Raw genomic sequence first — 15728 nt, forward strand, 5'->3', positions numbered from 1 at the left:
GTGGGGGGGGGGGGGTAAGTTAGGTGCTGAGATATGCGCAATTGCCATTATTTTTTTTTTAAATCTTTATTTATTGGATTATTCATTACAATACCTTAGTAACAAACATTCATGAATGAACACAAAAAATGCAAATGTAAATTCCCTACAAGGAACAACAAAATATATAAGGAAACTAATCAACCATATCCTAGTCCACATTATTGCTGATCGCCAGTATTTTAAAATAAATCATCAAATCAAGTCTTTCTATCTACTATCTAGGAACAGGCAAATGGCTTATATATATATTATACATCATCCTCCAAAAGTAAACTCAATATTAGAAATTAAACTTTCAACAAAGGGCGCAATTGCCGTTATAAAATACTTGCTTTTATGCAGATGAGGACACTTTCAAGAGTAAACCCAATGCTGTCTGTAATGGATTTTCAGATAATAGTACAGAGTCTTGTAATTTTTAAATTGGATTTTTGAAATGCACTGTTTCTGGGAATGACTAAAGCTAAAATGCATGTACAAGTTGTATAAAATACAGCTGCCAGAATGATTAGTGGGGGTCTCTCGTTTTGAACCTATTTTGCTAGTGTTGAAACAGCTGCACTGGTTGCCTGTTATGTTCCGTATAGAATATAAAATTTTGGCACTTATTGGTAGTATATGGGAAAGCTCCATGGTATTTAGTACAAGTACTGAGAAAGTATCATCTCGACCTCTGCATTCGGAGTTTACTATGAAGTTAGCACTTGAAGATGTACAGGGAGTACACTATAAAAAAACACATGGATGACAGCAATCTCTGTGGCTCTATGGAATGCACTAACCGATTCTTTGAGGTGCTGTCGAGATTTGAAAGCTTTCAAGAAACTTTTAAAAACTCAGTTGTTTGTCGGGGCATATTGGTATTCATGCTGTAATTTGCCTGCTTTTGATTTGGGTCTATAGAATGTGGTAGTTGTGATGTTATATTGTTGTATTGATAATATATTATGTATGTTATAATAACAGTTTATATACCACAGGACCGTGAAGTTCTATGCGGTTTACAATGATTAAAAATGTTACAGACTGAGTAGTACTAACAGAGTTGAAGTTTAGCAATCAGTTGTGGGGAAGGATTGTGCAGTGCAGCTGCCTATGTACTTTAGGAACAGATATGTTTTTAGGTGTTTCCTGAATTCCCCATAGGTATTCGCAAGCATGAGTAATTGTTTCAGATCTTTACCCCATAATGCTGCCTGATATGAGAAGAGATGTTGATGATATCTTTTAAATTTACATCCTCTAACCCACAGGTGTCAAAGTCGGTCTTCGAGGGCCGGAATCCAGTCGGGTTTTCAGGATTTCCCCAATGAATATGCATGAGATCTACAGTATGTGCATGCACTGCTTTCAATGCATATTCATTGGGGAAATCCTGAAAACCCGACTGGATTACGGCCCTCGAGGAGGGACTTTGACACCCCTGCAACCGGTGGGGAAACGAAATTCACGTTTGAGCTTCTCATATGCTGATTGGTTGAAAAAGAGAAAAGGCCAGATATATATCTGGGGGCTAGGCCGAAAAGTACCTTAAAGCAGAAACAACCGAACTTAAACTTCACACGAGCCTCCATTGGCAACCTGTGCAGGAGACGGTAGGAAGGAGTTACGTGATCGAACTTCTTCAGCCCAAAAATCAGCCTGACCACCGCATTTTGCACCAGTTGTAATCGCTGCAAGTTGTTCTGGGTAATTGCCAGATAGGCGATATTGCAATAGTCAAGTTGGCTTAGTATAAGGGATTGTACCATAATTCTGAATGATGAAGCATCAAAATGTGCTCTAATGGACCGAAGCTTCCAGAGAGTAAAAAACCCCTTTCTAACCAGAGTCCACCTGGTCTTTCATGGTTAGGCCCTGCTCTAGTATTACTCCCAATACCTTCATAGTAGATTGGCTAAGGTAACTAAGTTTGTTGATGTGTAGCAATGTTTTAGTATCTAGTGGGTGTGGCGAGGCGACAAAGAATTTTGTTTTTTCTGAGTTTAGCTTCAGTCTAAATTCAGACATCCATTGTCCCATCACATTGTAATCCGCTTAGGTTTTAAAGCGGAATAACATTTTTAAAAATAAAATAAATATGCATGCCTAATTTTAAGTGTGAGCACTTATGCCCTGTCAAAGGCTGGCGTAAGTTTTTGTGCCCAACTGTAGGCAGTTGGGCATATTATTGCTAGTATTTCATAACATGCATGTGAAATAGCTAGGCACATCCATGATATGCCCTTGCCCACCTCATGGCTACACCCCCCCTAGTAGGCGTGTGATAAAATTTATGTGCCCGTTATAGAATTTTGATTATTTTTTTATTCAGACTTTCTATACCAGGAGTCTCAAAGTCCCTCCTTGAGGGCCGCAATCCAGTCGGGTTTTCAAGATTTCTGCAATGAATATGCATGAGATCTATGTGCATGCACTGCTTTCAATGCATATTCATTGGGGAAATCCTGAAAACCCGACTGGATTGCGGCCCTCAAGGAGGGACTTTGAGATCCCTGTTCTATACCATTCTCCCAGGGGAGCTCAGAACGGTTTACATGAATTTATTCAGGTATTCAAGCATTTTTCCTCATCGGGCTCACATTCTAAGTTTAAGTGACTTGCCCAGGGTCCTAAGGAGCAGCGTGGGTTTGAACCCACAACTCCAGGGTGATGCAGCTGTAGCTTTAACCACTGCGCCACACTCTCCCCTAAGGTTATGCTTTTAACTGCTGATTAGTGCTAATTAGTAACATTTAAGGCCAAATGTAGCCTATTATTGTATACTAGTCTATAAGCCCGTTACATTAACGGGTGCTAGAATATATGTCTGTCTGTCTTTCTTTCTTTCTGTCTCTCTCTCTCTCCCGCTGTCTCTCTCTCTCTCTCTCTCCTTGGCTCCCTTTTTCTGTCTGTCTTTCTGTCCCTCTCCCTAATAAACTAAACAACTTCAATGGTAAGAACAACAAAGTTAAATTGGCAGGAGAGGTAAACAACATTGCCAATGCAAAATTAAACTACCCAAATATGGTATCACGTACTATTGTTATTTTGTTTACTCCCTGGAGAATTCTACAAATACTGCATTATTTGTAGTATTTTTGCACAGAAGTTTTCTATAAGGCCTGAAATTCTCTCCTTCCTTTTTCCTCCTCAGGCTCCAGCCTCCCAGTTCTCTCTACAAACCCAGCAAGAACTCTAATTCTGTCTGTCCCAAAATTTTCTCCAGCATGCAGTACTCAAACCGCTCATTCTTTCTTTCCTTGTAGATATACCCTTACCTCTAATTCTTCCTTCCCCCCCCCCAGACATACACTCCCACTTCTTATTCTTTCTCCTCCTGTTCCCAGGTATCCCATGGCACACAGTCACGCTTGATCTCCTACCCCTCCCAAAACACACCAGTAGAATACTTTCACCTTTTTCTGCCACATCTCCCATCCATATGATGCATATTATGCTTTCTCTGCTCACCTCTCATTCTTCTGGTGCACCCTCCAAAATCCCCAATGAAACACATTCAGCGTAGTTGAAGCATTTCCCCCACCCCTTCCCTTCTCTTACCGCGATCTTGCCTGCTCCGTTCGGCCCCTCCCCCGCGTTCTGGCCTGCTGCGATCTGGCTGCTCCGTTCGGCAGGAGTCCTCTTATTTGTCGGCCCCCTCTTCCCTTCCCTTCCCGCAGTCTTGAGCTTCGGTCTGGTCACTCGCCTTGCCGGGTTTTTTTTTTTTTTGGTAGTTGAAAGACGCGGCAGTGGCTCCTCTCATGATCCGCACCTGCATCGGAAGTCCGCAACTAAAAAATGCAATACGGCAGGGGGAGGAGAGAGGACTTCAGGCAAGGAGCAGGGCAGAGCAAAAACCAGCACGGACCGACAGCCGCCGCGTCCGACATCCGCCTGGGGGGAGGAGAGAGGACTTCAGGCACTGGCCGACAGCCGCACGGAAAACGGACCCATGCGATGAAAGTGCGCATGCGTGGCCTAGCGTTTTATTATATTAGATTAACATCAATTATCAGCTCATTATTAAATTAATTTACACACACAAGCGACCTTATTCTATAACTTGCACGTGCAACGTTCTGCTCTAAGTGAAAAGTTGGGTGTGTAAGTTTAATAGACTTCGGGGTGTGTGTCCTTTACAAGCATAAATCTTGGAGTAATGCTATAAAAGTATTTTTACATCCATAAAAAGTGAAAAATTGTATATAAAATTACCCCCTCTCTCCTCTCCCTGATACATATACCTATAGTCAATTAGAGGTGAATCCATGAACCCAGCACCGCTGACTATCAATTTTGCAGCACTAAATTTATGGCTATCATTTATAAATGCCCATTGACCATGGGAATTAAAAATTAGTCTGAGATATCTTCAGAACATGCCTGTTACTGAGGTAGTAAGATTGAAAATAATATTTTGTGTTAATGTAAGCAAAATGATTGTCTCTAATATTATTTTCTTGTGAATGTATGTATTTAAAATATATTAATACCTGTATTGAATGTTATTGTATTTTAGAAGTCCAGAAGCAATGAAAGCAGCCACTGAAGAGGTACACAATGTACTGGAAAAAGCTTGCCACAAAATCAGCTTAAACAGTACATTTATATCCTTGAATCGAGAACAGCTGGATAATATGCCAATACTAGGTATGCTATTACATAACAGCACCTAATAGGTCTTAAGCTTTCAGTGGCATTCAGCTAATATCAAGAAGCAGATAGGGACACCTAACCCCGAAATGAACATCACTGTCAGAATACAGTGGTACCTTGGATTACGAGCATAATCCGTTCCAGGAGCATGCTCGTAATCCAAAATGCTCGTTTATTAAAACAAAGTTCCCCATAGAAAATAGTGGCAACAGCAACGATTCGTTCTAGAACCCGGGGTCTATACCTGTCGGGTGCCGGGTGCTGCAGCGCTGTCTCCTCCATTTGCTTCCTCCGTCGGTCATCTGAAGAAGAACCTCACAGTGCCGCTTCGGGGGGGGATGCCAGCCGCCAGAGAACCCCGCAGTGCCGCTTCAGAGGGATGCCTCCTCCATCCGCTGGCCAGCCCTCCACGTTGGATGCCCATGCAGCCGAGCGCCGCCCCAGACAGAGGTCCTCCAACCTGCGGTAGGCACCCGATGTTAAATCCCTAACAGTTGGAAAGACTGAGGGGTTCTGGCTTAAGGTCAAACTTGAAGTCACTACTTAGTGATATGGTAATGTAGAGGAAAACACCTAGCCCAGCTGATTACCTATTGTCTGAGCATGTTTTTCAAAAAAATACTAACACTTTAAAGATGTTAATATGACCAGAATTTCCTGAAGAATATGTTTCTTATCTTTATCTTTATTGGAAGCTTCTATACCGCGACTAATGACTGGGGAGTCAATTCAGAGCGGTTTACAAAGACATCTGTAATGGATTTTAAAATACAGATTGATTCCACTGTCGGTTTCCTAGCTGCTTGACTTGGGTACCATGATTGCATTTGCATTATTATACGATCATATATGTGTACTATGCTTACACAAGATTACAGTTAACCATTCTAAGGGTTAGTTTCTCAAAAATTTGCAACGACCCCCACCCTCTCCCCCTTACCTTACTTAGATGGATGACTGGAGGGATGTCTACTCCCTCTGGCCATCAAGCCCGCCTCTTCAAAATGGCAGGCCTTCCCCTCCCCGGAGCATCCTGGGATGTACCGGGGTGGGGCCTGAGGCTCTGACTGGCCCCGGTTGTTTAAGGCTTCTCGCATCTGGGGAGGGGCCTAAGGGCCTCTTCTACTAAACCACGCTACTGATTTTAGTGCCGGGAGCCGTACTGAATGACCCGCGCAGCTCCCGATGCTAAGAACTCTATGAGCATCGGGAGCAGCATGGTCCATTCAGTGTGGCTCCCCACGCTAAAACTGCTAGCGCGGTTTAGTAGAAGAGGGGGTAAGGCTCTGATTGGCCCAGATGCATAAAGTCCTTCCCATAGGAGGCATTTCTCCCACTGCCGAGGGGTGTCAGGAGTGTGTCTTTGTAAGCAGGAGGGAGTGACCATCTCTCCCGCTGCCAGAGGTATGCAGGGGGGCATTGCTTGGTGGCAGGAGAGAGTGGGCATCTCTCCCACTGCAGAAGGGGTGTCGGAGAGAGGGGGGTGTTGCTTGGCGGTGGAAGTAGACATCTCTCCTGCTGCTGAGGGTGTGTGTGGGGGGGGGAGGGGGAGGTTGCTTGGTGCGTAGAGCAAATTGGGTCTAAAATGGATGTTTCTAAAGGACTTGAAGAATATATGAAAAGGCCTACCACAGGCTAACTTAAGTGTGTCTATCTTCAATATTAGCTGTTCCCATATAGAACAAAATAAGCTACTATCTTTTTCTAGTAGATGTACTAAGGGACAGGCGTATCATAATCGTGGGTGATCAGATCATAGGACCTCTTATAATTTCCATATTATTTCAGGTGCACATCCTGACTCCAAATTTTAATCACCTATGCCTGTCCCATCCTACCTGCCTCACCTATTTTGTGTAAAAAAAAACTACAGAATATATTATATAATAATGAAAAAATTAAAGAAACACTAATCACAAAAGTAGTAGATGTAAACCCTCAAATCATGTGTGAAAAGGGAAAGCAACACATCTCAAACGGTATAACCCATGAACCAGCGCTGGTTGAGAATGGGGAGGGGCATCTCTTCCGCTGCTGGGGGAGTGGGGGGGAGGCGTGCTTAGCAGCAAGAGAGAGTGGCATCTCTCCTGCCGATCTTCAATTTTTTAATTATTATTTTAATTTGCAGGGGAGGGGGGTATGAGCTGTCAAGCCTTTGTTTCCTATCATTGCATGAGCCAATCAGCGCTCAGGCACTGATCAAAAAGTAAGGCAATGATAGCTCAGACCTGTTGGTAAATTTTGGCTGCAAATGTGGCACAATGAGGTTAGAGAATCACTCGGAGTGATCAATTAAATATTAATGACCTCATTGTACTACATTTGCATGTCAGTATCGGATACTGCTAGAAAACTTGGAAAAGACCTCAGTAAGCCATTTTGATAATCCACCACTAAAATACTTGCATGCTAAATCGGCTGGAACCGGTTTAGTGAGCATGTTACAGGCAGATTTTAGTTTTGAAAATATGCCCCTAAATATGCTATATTTACACCTTTCATAGCTTAACCTACAGATGTTAATATGACCAGAATTTCCTGAATAATATGCTTCTTATATATCCTGTATGATTTTTTTTTCTACAGGTAGCATTATTAAAGAGGCTATGAGGCTGTCTAGTGCATCTCTGAATATCAGAGTAGCTAGGGAGGATTTCACCTTACATTTAGACAATAATGACGCTTATAACATCAGAAAAGATGACATCGTGGCTCTGTATCCACAATTGATGCATCTGGATCCAGAAATCTACAATGACCCTTTCGTAAGTAATTTATATGGTACTTGAAAATTCTTCACTTAGCTTACTGAAAGAGTTGCTTGATAATTAAACTATTATATCATTTCTTTAACAACAACAAAATATTTATGCAGTTGGTAGGTAAAGACTGATTTTGCATGGTTTTCTTAGGTAGGAAAAGGGACATCCAAGTCAGGACGTGTACAATTTCCCAATTTTACAAAGAGCTCAGGAAACGAGCTTTTTGTAAAACACCTACGATAAGGATGCCGGTCAGGATATCCACATATATTGTATCTTGCAGCACATGCAGTGTCAACAACCATTTTACAAAGAAATATAACCAAAAAAGAGTAGCATCACTTGGGGATTTAAAAATAAAAGTGCCAATACTTACACGTTACCACTGATATTGCAACGTATGGGGCTCATTTTGACTAAAGACAGACATACAAAAGACAATACTTGGACCTCTTACTAGTCAAAACATCCAAGTGGGCATTCTGAAAACAGACTTTCTAGAAGTCTTTCTAGTTGTTTTATCTCCAATGCATCCAAATCTTAAGGGGGTTTGTTAGAGGCATGTTTTGGGCAGGCTTAGGACTTGGATGCTCGTCAGGCATAATCAAACCTTTAACTAAAGGTCCTGGGCTTTTTTTTTTAGACTTTGGAGCTAGACCTGTTTTAAAAGTGTCTAAATGCTAAAAAGGTGCCCAAACTGACCAGATAACCACTGGAGAGATTAAGGCATGACCTCCCTTACTCCCTCGGTGGTCACTGACCCACTCCTACCACCCAAAGATGTTTACAAAAACAAGTGCATTCTAGTCTATATTACAAGGGGGTGCTGAAAAGTTCTCAGCCCAAGCAGCTTCAGATGTTAACAGACATTTGAGTCAAGAGAGCAGAGGTTTCTGCAGGAAATTTCACATTAAAAGTTCCAGGTATAGATGCACTGGCATAGTAAGGGGGACATGGGGTTGGGGGGGGAGACCACCCCGGGCTCAGTTTTTGTAAAGGGCGCAAGTATCCATCCTCCTCTCCGCCCCCTCCTACCCACCTCCCTACCACATGCATGCGCCCCTTCCCTCGTACTTCTTTAATTTTTCCTGCACGAGCAACATCACAAACTGCGTCAGTCTCTCTGATGTCACTTCTGGGCCCCGTGCCTAGGAAGTGACGTCATAGGGATAGCCAACACGACATGGACAGCATGTTTGTGCTGTTGCTCTCGCCTAGAAAATTAAAAAGATATGTGAAAGGGAAGAAGGGCATGTGCGCGGAAGGGGGAGGGTCAGGAAGGAGCAGGGGGACATCACTTACCCTCGCTATACCACTGTGCAAATGCCACCATATCTTGCTTAAATTGTATTGTGAGCCCTCAAACACCTACTGTACCTACATTAAGATGACACCTGCAGGCATAAAGGCTATTGTTATGGTGTACTGGTGGGTATAGTAAGTTTTGGGTGGGTTTTGGAGGGACAACAGTACATCAAAGTCACAATGGGAATAAAATGTCCACAGGAGAAAAAGGACAACCCAAACAAACGAAATTGTGGAAATTCAATGTTCTTAGCACTTCTTTTATTCAGTTAATACTTTAAAATACAATGTCCACGTTTCTCATTGTAAGACTGAATAAAAGAAGTATCAAGAACATTGGATTTCTACAATCTCATTTGTTTGGGTTTTGGAGGGCTCGCTATACAATATAAGCAAGATAAAGTGGCATCTGCACCTGGGACTTTTAATGTGAAATTCACTACAGTACTTCTTATAAGAGCCCCTCTGCTATGCTCAGCTGTCTGAACAGTTTGCTAAGAATGCAGGCTGCCTAGACAAAAGCTTGCTTTTACGTGTTTTTCATGTGGACATATTTATATTCGAGAATGGCCAAAAAAGATAGACATACTAAGGATCAAAACATCTACATTGGTAATTTTAAAAAAAGATAGACATCTTGCTGTTTTGAGGTGATCTATATGAATCAATTGATATAATATTGTACACTTGTTGTAAGATGTAAAATTGAATACAGAATTGGAAAAAAAAAAAGAGAACGGGCATTTTTTCTACTGGATTTCTGGATGTCTTTCCCAAAACGTCCAAACTCACTTAGATGTCCTATCGAGAATGCTCCTCTATATAGATAAGTGTATAAATGCTAAATGTTACACAACTGGCTGATAAGGGGTGCCATTGAATGCCCCATGCTAGAAAACTATAATTTTTAATTTTGGAGGTGGTTTAACCAGAGCAGTAAGCACAGTTGTCCTTAAATTACTTCTGCAAACCCTAGGCAGAAAAAAGCAGTTAGCAGACTTGCTTGCCAATATCTAGATTGCTTTTAAAGCATACATGAAGTACCATTGTGAAATCAAAGGATGCACAGATTCTTTACAGACCTATCCAATAACAGCTTATCTAGGTTAATAGAGCAGGAACGTACCTGTTTTTGGCCTAGTTTATAAAGACACATGAAGGGGAATTTTCGATAGGAAGTCTAAACCCAAGCTTGGATGCTTTGTGGAACATGCACAAAACTCCAACACCAAACTTGCCCATTTTCAAAACTGCAAGATGTCTATTCTGTCTTTTCAAAAATGGACGTGTTTGTGCTCAGTGCATCTATCTTTTTGAACCATTAAAACCCCCACCACATCCAAAAGAAAACCACATAAAACAAGCAACACAGATATCCCAGCAGGACAGGGAGGCACCTCAGGGGGCACTATAGTGAACTTCACATAAAAAGGCCCAGGTAAACCTCACCACAACCCCTTATAGTGTATGATGAGCCTTCTAAAACCCATTGGACCCAAATATACACCACACCAATAGCCCTTATGTCTGTAGGTGACACCTATATGAGGGTACAGTGGGATTAGGATGGAGTTTGGAAGGCTCACAAATTCCACCGTGCATGCAGAGGTTAGAGTGGGGTATAGGCCTGAGTCCCCGTCTCGGTGGTTGACTACACCACCCATCAGGCTACTCTAGGAACCTATTTGGCCATAACATCTGAAGTAATCATACAGGCAGCTATATACTGTTTCATTCACACCTTTGGGGGTAGAAGGGGATCATGCTCACATCCCTCCAGTGGTCAATTTGAGCATCTTTTGGTATTTTTTCATTGTTAAAATAGGTTTAGCCCTAGATGTCCACATTGTGCCCTGGACGTATTCTTAAATATTCGATTATGGCAGAAAAATATCCAAAATCCAAAATTTAAATAGGAAAATGTTCCAACGATGAGTATAGATCCAACCATAAAGAAGGGACAGAAAGATACTTCCACTTGTGAAGTAAAATGAAACAGCAGCTTTTATTCATAGAGAAACATATAAAACAACTGGGTTTTGGCCAGGTACTAGTGACTTGGATTGGCCACCGTGAGAACAGGCTACTGGGTTTGATGGACCATTGGGCTGACCCAGTAAGGCTATTCTTATGTTCTTATTGTACACACTATATGAAAATGTATATAAAAGGAGTTAAAGTTATTGCTAACAAGTTAGCCATCAAGGCGTGAGTTTAAAGAAGAGGAGATAGTAAATATGTACTATATTAAACTTATAAAAAACTTTAATGTAGAAGATAAAAATGAATAAATAGCAATGTGTGTGCAACAAAGGACAAGAAAATAACAATTATTCTTACCTAAGAAAGACGTGAGATTCTGGGAAGCTGGAGGCGGTAAGACAAATTATTTAAAGAATCAATTTCTTAGACACATCAGTTAGTCACTTTTAGACAAAAAATTCAGAAGAAATAAAGGAAGTGAAAAGTACTTATCTGACAAGCCTTCATGGTAACAGCTGATGTTGATATCCTATTCATAGGATTAAAGGAGATTTTTAATTGGACATTAAGAAAACTGTGCAGAATTGAAGCTTAATTGCATTTCCTAGAGATATTTTACAGTATCTGTTTATTAAATTCCAGTACTATTCTACTATATACTATACTAGTCTATAGTATTTCTTTATATTTCTTTTATTATATGTTTAATAATATTTTTATTTCAACGTTACATTACAACACATTATTTATAATTTTTTTATATGCAAATCACTCCTCCTGGGGAAAGGTATCAATTTAACCCTCAGGAGTTCACAACTACAAACAAATTTTATTTCAAGAGGGATACCTTTTACCTCAGTCTGAGAAGGAGGGGTTTACATAAAGTTCTTAATACATGGGCTCTATCCTGAAACATACAGAACTCTGTGGTGATGTTACAATACAGAGTTATTAATACCGGCATAATCAATCATCCTACTTATGTTACTGGCATATTGATCAGCCTACTTATATGCACATGGGGAGACCAACACGGCCAGTGTTTTTTAAGTTCAATCATCTTTATTGAAGTTTTAACAGAGATATTGGCAGTTGGAACCCAAGCACAGTACTGGGTAAAGCTTTGGATTCTTGCCCAGAAATAGCTAAGAAGAAAAATTAAAAAAATTAAAATAAAATAATTTTTTTTTTTTAAATTGAATCAGGTTGGGCAGACTGGATGGATCATTCGGGTCTTTATCTGGCGTCATCTACTATGTTACTATGTTACTATGTTTACATTTTTATAATACTGATTCAACTATTACTATTAGTGGCAATGCGTATCATTTTTGCTAATTGGAAAGATTTTAAACAGCCAGTGTTTTGATGATAAAACGCCTTCCTCAGGTGTCTAAAAACAAAAAATTACAATAAGTTACAAATAACATAAAAAATATTAAAAAATTATTCATCAAAAAAACCTCCAAAGAGACATGAAAATATTTAACTCAGAACATTAAAACATATGTAATCTATAATCAATAAAACAAAATATAATGAACATACTGTCTATGCATACATATAAGAGGACAAAAATATGATCTATACTTTAAAAAGCTGATGGATTGCTGGCCTATCACATAACACCCTCGGACCAGTGAGGAGCTGTTAATGTCAAAGTACATGCACCAATCAGCCTAAAGTTGTGCTGCGTACCTCTAGCAGTGCTATAGAAATGATAAGTAGTATTTATAGAGTGACACTTTTTACATGAGAAATAATTTTAAAAACAGCTAAAAAAATAAAAGGGAGTAGCCAAATCCAAATGCGTATATATATATATATATATATATATATATATATAAAACACAGAGGACAAGGAGAGAGAGACACACAGACACTCACAGAAGGACAGGGGGCTAAAGAGACAGATTGAAAAAATAACAAAACACAGAGGACAAGGAGAGAGAGAGACACAGGGAAAAAAATGACAAACAGACATACAGCAGCCAAGGAGACAGATAGAGAGACAGTGGGCAAGGAGACAGCAAAAAAAAAAAAAAAATACAAACAGCCAATGAGACAAACAGAAAAAAATAAAAAATACAATGCCCAAGGATAAATTCAGGAAAATAAACCATACAGACATACAGTGGCCAAGGAGTTAGACTGCAAAAAAGACATACAGCAGCCAATGAGACAGACAGACTGACAGCGACCAAGTAGACAATCAGCAAAAAAAACACAAACAAACACAGAAAGCAAAAAAAGAGAAACATACAGCGGCCAAGGAGACAGGCATGCAACAAATAGGAAAAATATAAAAACTTTTAATAAATCAACCATACGTGAAGAAGGAATAAAAAAAAAAAAGGAAGAGATACCTACAGGGAAACATAGGATCAAGAGCATACAGAGAAAACAGAAGTTTGCAGGAATCAGGAACATATAGAGAAAGGAGAGCAGAGACCCCTGCAAGAAGAGAAAAATAGCAAAGAGACTGGGGATGAGAAAGAGAGCAGAGATGCTTGCAGGGAGAAAAAGCTAAGCAGTAATGTTACAGCTCGAGAGTGGAGACTGAGGAAGAAAGCAGAGACAGCGCTACACAGGGAAATGGAGGGAGGAAAGAGACAGAAAGAAAAATACAGACATAAATTCTAGCACCCGTTAATGTAACGGGCTTAACGACTAGTATATATATATATATATATATGAATATACACACACACACACAGCATTTCCATTTGTGAAAACTTTTACCTCGAAGTCAGGTTTTATCCGTAGCGCTCTGACACTGTATGCATTACATTGCCTAGTCCCACAGTTCTGTACCAACGGTCTGTCGCATTAGTACATCTTTGTGTTTCAGTTTTTTGCCATTCTATGATTGTTTCAGCAATGGACCCTTGATGAAGGCACTTCCACACGCCAAAACACGGAACATGTAGGGTTCCACCTACTATTCGGTTTTATGCTATAGCTATATAGCATGCCAGGTTTTCATTTACTACATCTCGAGACCAACTCGGAGTACAGGCAATATTGCCTCACAGACTAGCACCAACCAAAGACTATTTGATATTATTATTTGTTGCAATTGTTTATATTGTTATATATATTTTTAAATATTTTATTATAATAAACCTGCGAGCATCCAGCTCATCTACTCCAATTTTGCCTGCATTTGAATGTGCCCTGGACGTATTCTTAAATATTTGATTATGGCAGAAAAATGTCCAAAATCCAAAATTTAAATAGGAAAATGTTCCAACGATGAGTATAGATCCAACCATAAAGAAGGGACAGAAAGATACTTCCACTTGTGAAATAAAATGAATGTGCATTTGAATGTGCAGGAGGTTTGTTTTGTTTGTTTCTCCATTTCAAGTGGAGTATTGAAGTTCTTTGTTTGTTGTTCCTGTATACAGTATATGTAAACCACTTTGAATGTGTAATCACAAAAAGGGCAGTATACAAGTCCCATTCCCTTTCCATACTGGGACAAACCAAAGGCCCATCAAGCCTAGTATCCTGCTCCCAACCGTGGCCAACCCAGGTTACAAGTACATGGCAAAATCCCAAAGAGTAAAACAAATTTTATGTTGCTTATTCTAGCAATAAGCAATGGAAGTCCATCTTAATAATGGCTTATAGACTTTTATTATAGGAAATTATCAAACATTTTTTTAAACCCTGCTAAGCTAACTGCTTTTGCCATATTCTCTGGCAATGAATTCCAGAGTTCAATTACATATTAAGTGAAGAAATATTTTCTCCAGTTTGTTTTAAATCTACTACTTAGTAGCTTCGTTGCATGACTAAACAACTCTAACAAGCTGTAAACAATGTGTTGTTTAATTTGTTTTTGCTTTGCTTGTATAGATGTTCAAGTATGACCGTTACCTGAATTCAAATGGAACAGAAAAGACAACCTTCTATTGTAATGGCCGCAAATTGAAATACTATTATATGCCATTTGGATCTGGTATAACTAAGTGTCCTGGGAGATTGTTTGCTGTACATGAAATCAAACAGTTTTTGACTTTGCTGCTTTCCTACTTTGAGATGGAACTGGTTGACAAGAATGTGAGCTGCCCTTCACTTGATCAGTCCCGAGCAGGACTAGGTATTTTACAGCCAGCAAATGACATTGAGTTCAAATACAAATTCAAATTCGTAATTTAGAAGAACTAAATGAAGATGCTAGCTATCCAGAAAGAAAATCATATTTATTTTTTTTTCCATCAGTCTTCCTTTTAGGAATACTTAGAAAGTAATTAGAAAACAAGAATATTGGCACTTAACGGCCTGATTCTATAAACAGCACCTAAATTAGTAAGCGCCTAGGGAAATGGCACCTATGCGCATCATTCAAAGTTAGGTGCCATTTATAGAATCTTGTTTAGTGGCGCCTAACTCAAGTTAGGTACTGGTAGGCATCAAAGACTTAAGCCAGTTATATTATGCCTGGATTTTCTTAGCCTAAAATACCAGTGCCTAACACAATCCATGCCTAAACTCTACTCCTAAACTTGCCTACCTTTTGGGTAAGAACAGGTAGGTGCCTCAATGTAGACACCCACAAGGCACCTACCCATATATTAATTATTTTTTTTTTTTTAATGGCGCTGTTCAATTAACAGCGCCAACTTGAACCAATTAAAAAATTAAGTTGGGCACCTAGATTGGCTAAGTGCGCCAATCTAGGCAACTAATGGCAGGTGCTTTTCATAGAATCAGGGCCTTAGTTCTCACAAGAAGAACAAATGCAAGTTTAATGCATGTGATTATCTTGATCTATTTATATATTTATATATGCACATTAAATATAAGATATATGTTATTCTAAATATGAGAAGGAACGTGCCTTCCCAATAAGATTGAATTCAAACTTTCCAAGCTAGTATTTATTTTACTCATGGAAGTGATTTACTGTTATGAAAATGACTAAAATCATTCACTTGAATTAGCCAATATGGTGTTCTTGGGAACACAGAGCTCCTCTGCAGGAGGTGA

The 15728-nt window shown here is 39.7% G+C and overlaps 1 protein-coding gene across 1 annotated transcript in view; it reads left to right on the plus strand.

The window, feature by feature from the left end:
- Positions 1-15292, plus strand: part of LOC117354824 (cytochrome P450 7A1) — a 31866-nt gene extending 16574 nt beyond the window's left edge. The window contains exons 6-8 of the mRNA XM_033932800.1: positions 4544-4674; positions 7267-7445; positions 14595-15292. Of these exons, the coding sequence (XP_033788691.1) occupies positions 4544-4674; positions 7267-7445; positions 14595-14897 (613 nt within the window). The 3' untranslated portion in view covers positions 14898-15292. The remainder of the gene's footprint in view (positions 1-4543; positions 4675-7266; positions 7446-14594) is intronic.
- The last annotated feature ends 436 nt before the right edge of the window (positions 15293-15728 follow it).

Source organism: Geotrypetes seraphini, chromosome 2, assembly GCF_902459505.1.
Source record: "Geotrypetes seraphini chromosome 2, aGeoSer1.1, whole genome shotgun sequence".
In the NCBI taxonomy this organism is placed as follows: domain Eukaryota; kingdom Metazoa; phylum Chordata; class Amphibia; order Gymnophiona; family Dermophiidae; genus Geotrypetes; species Geotrypetes seraphini.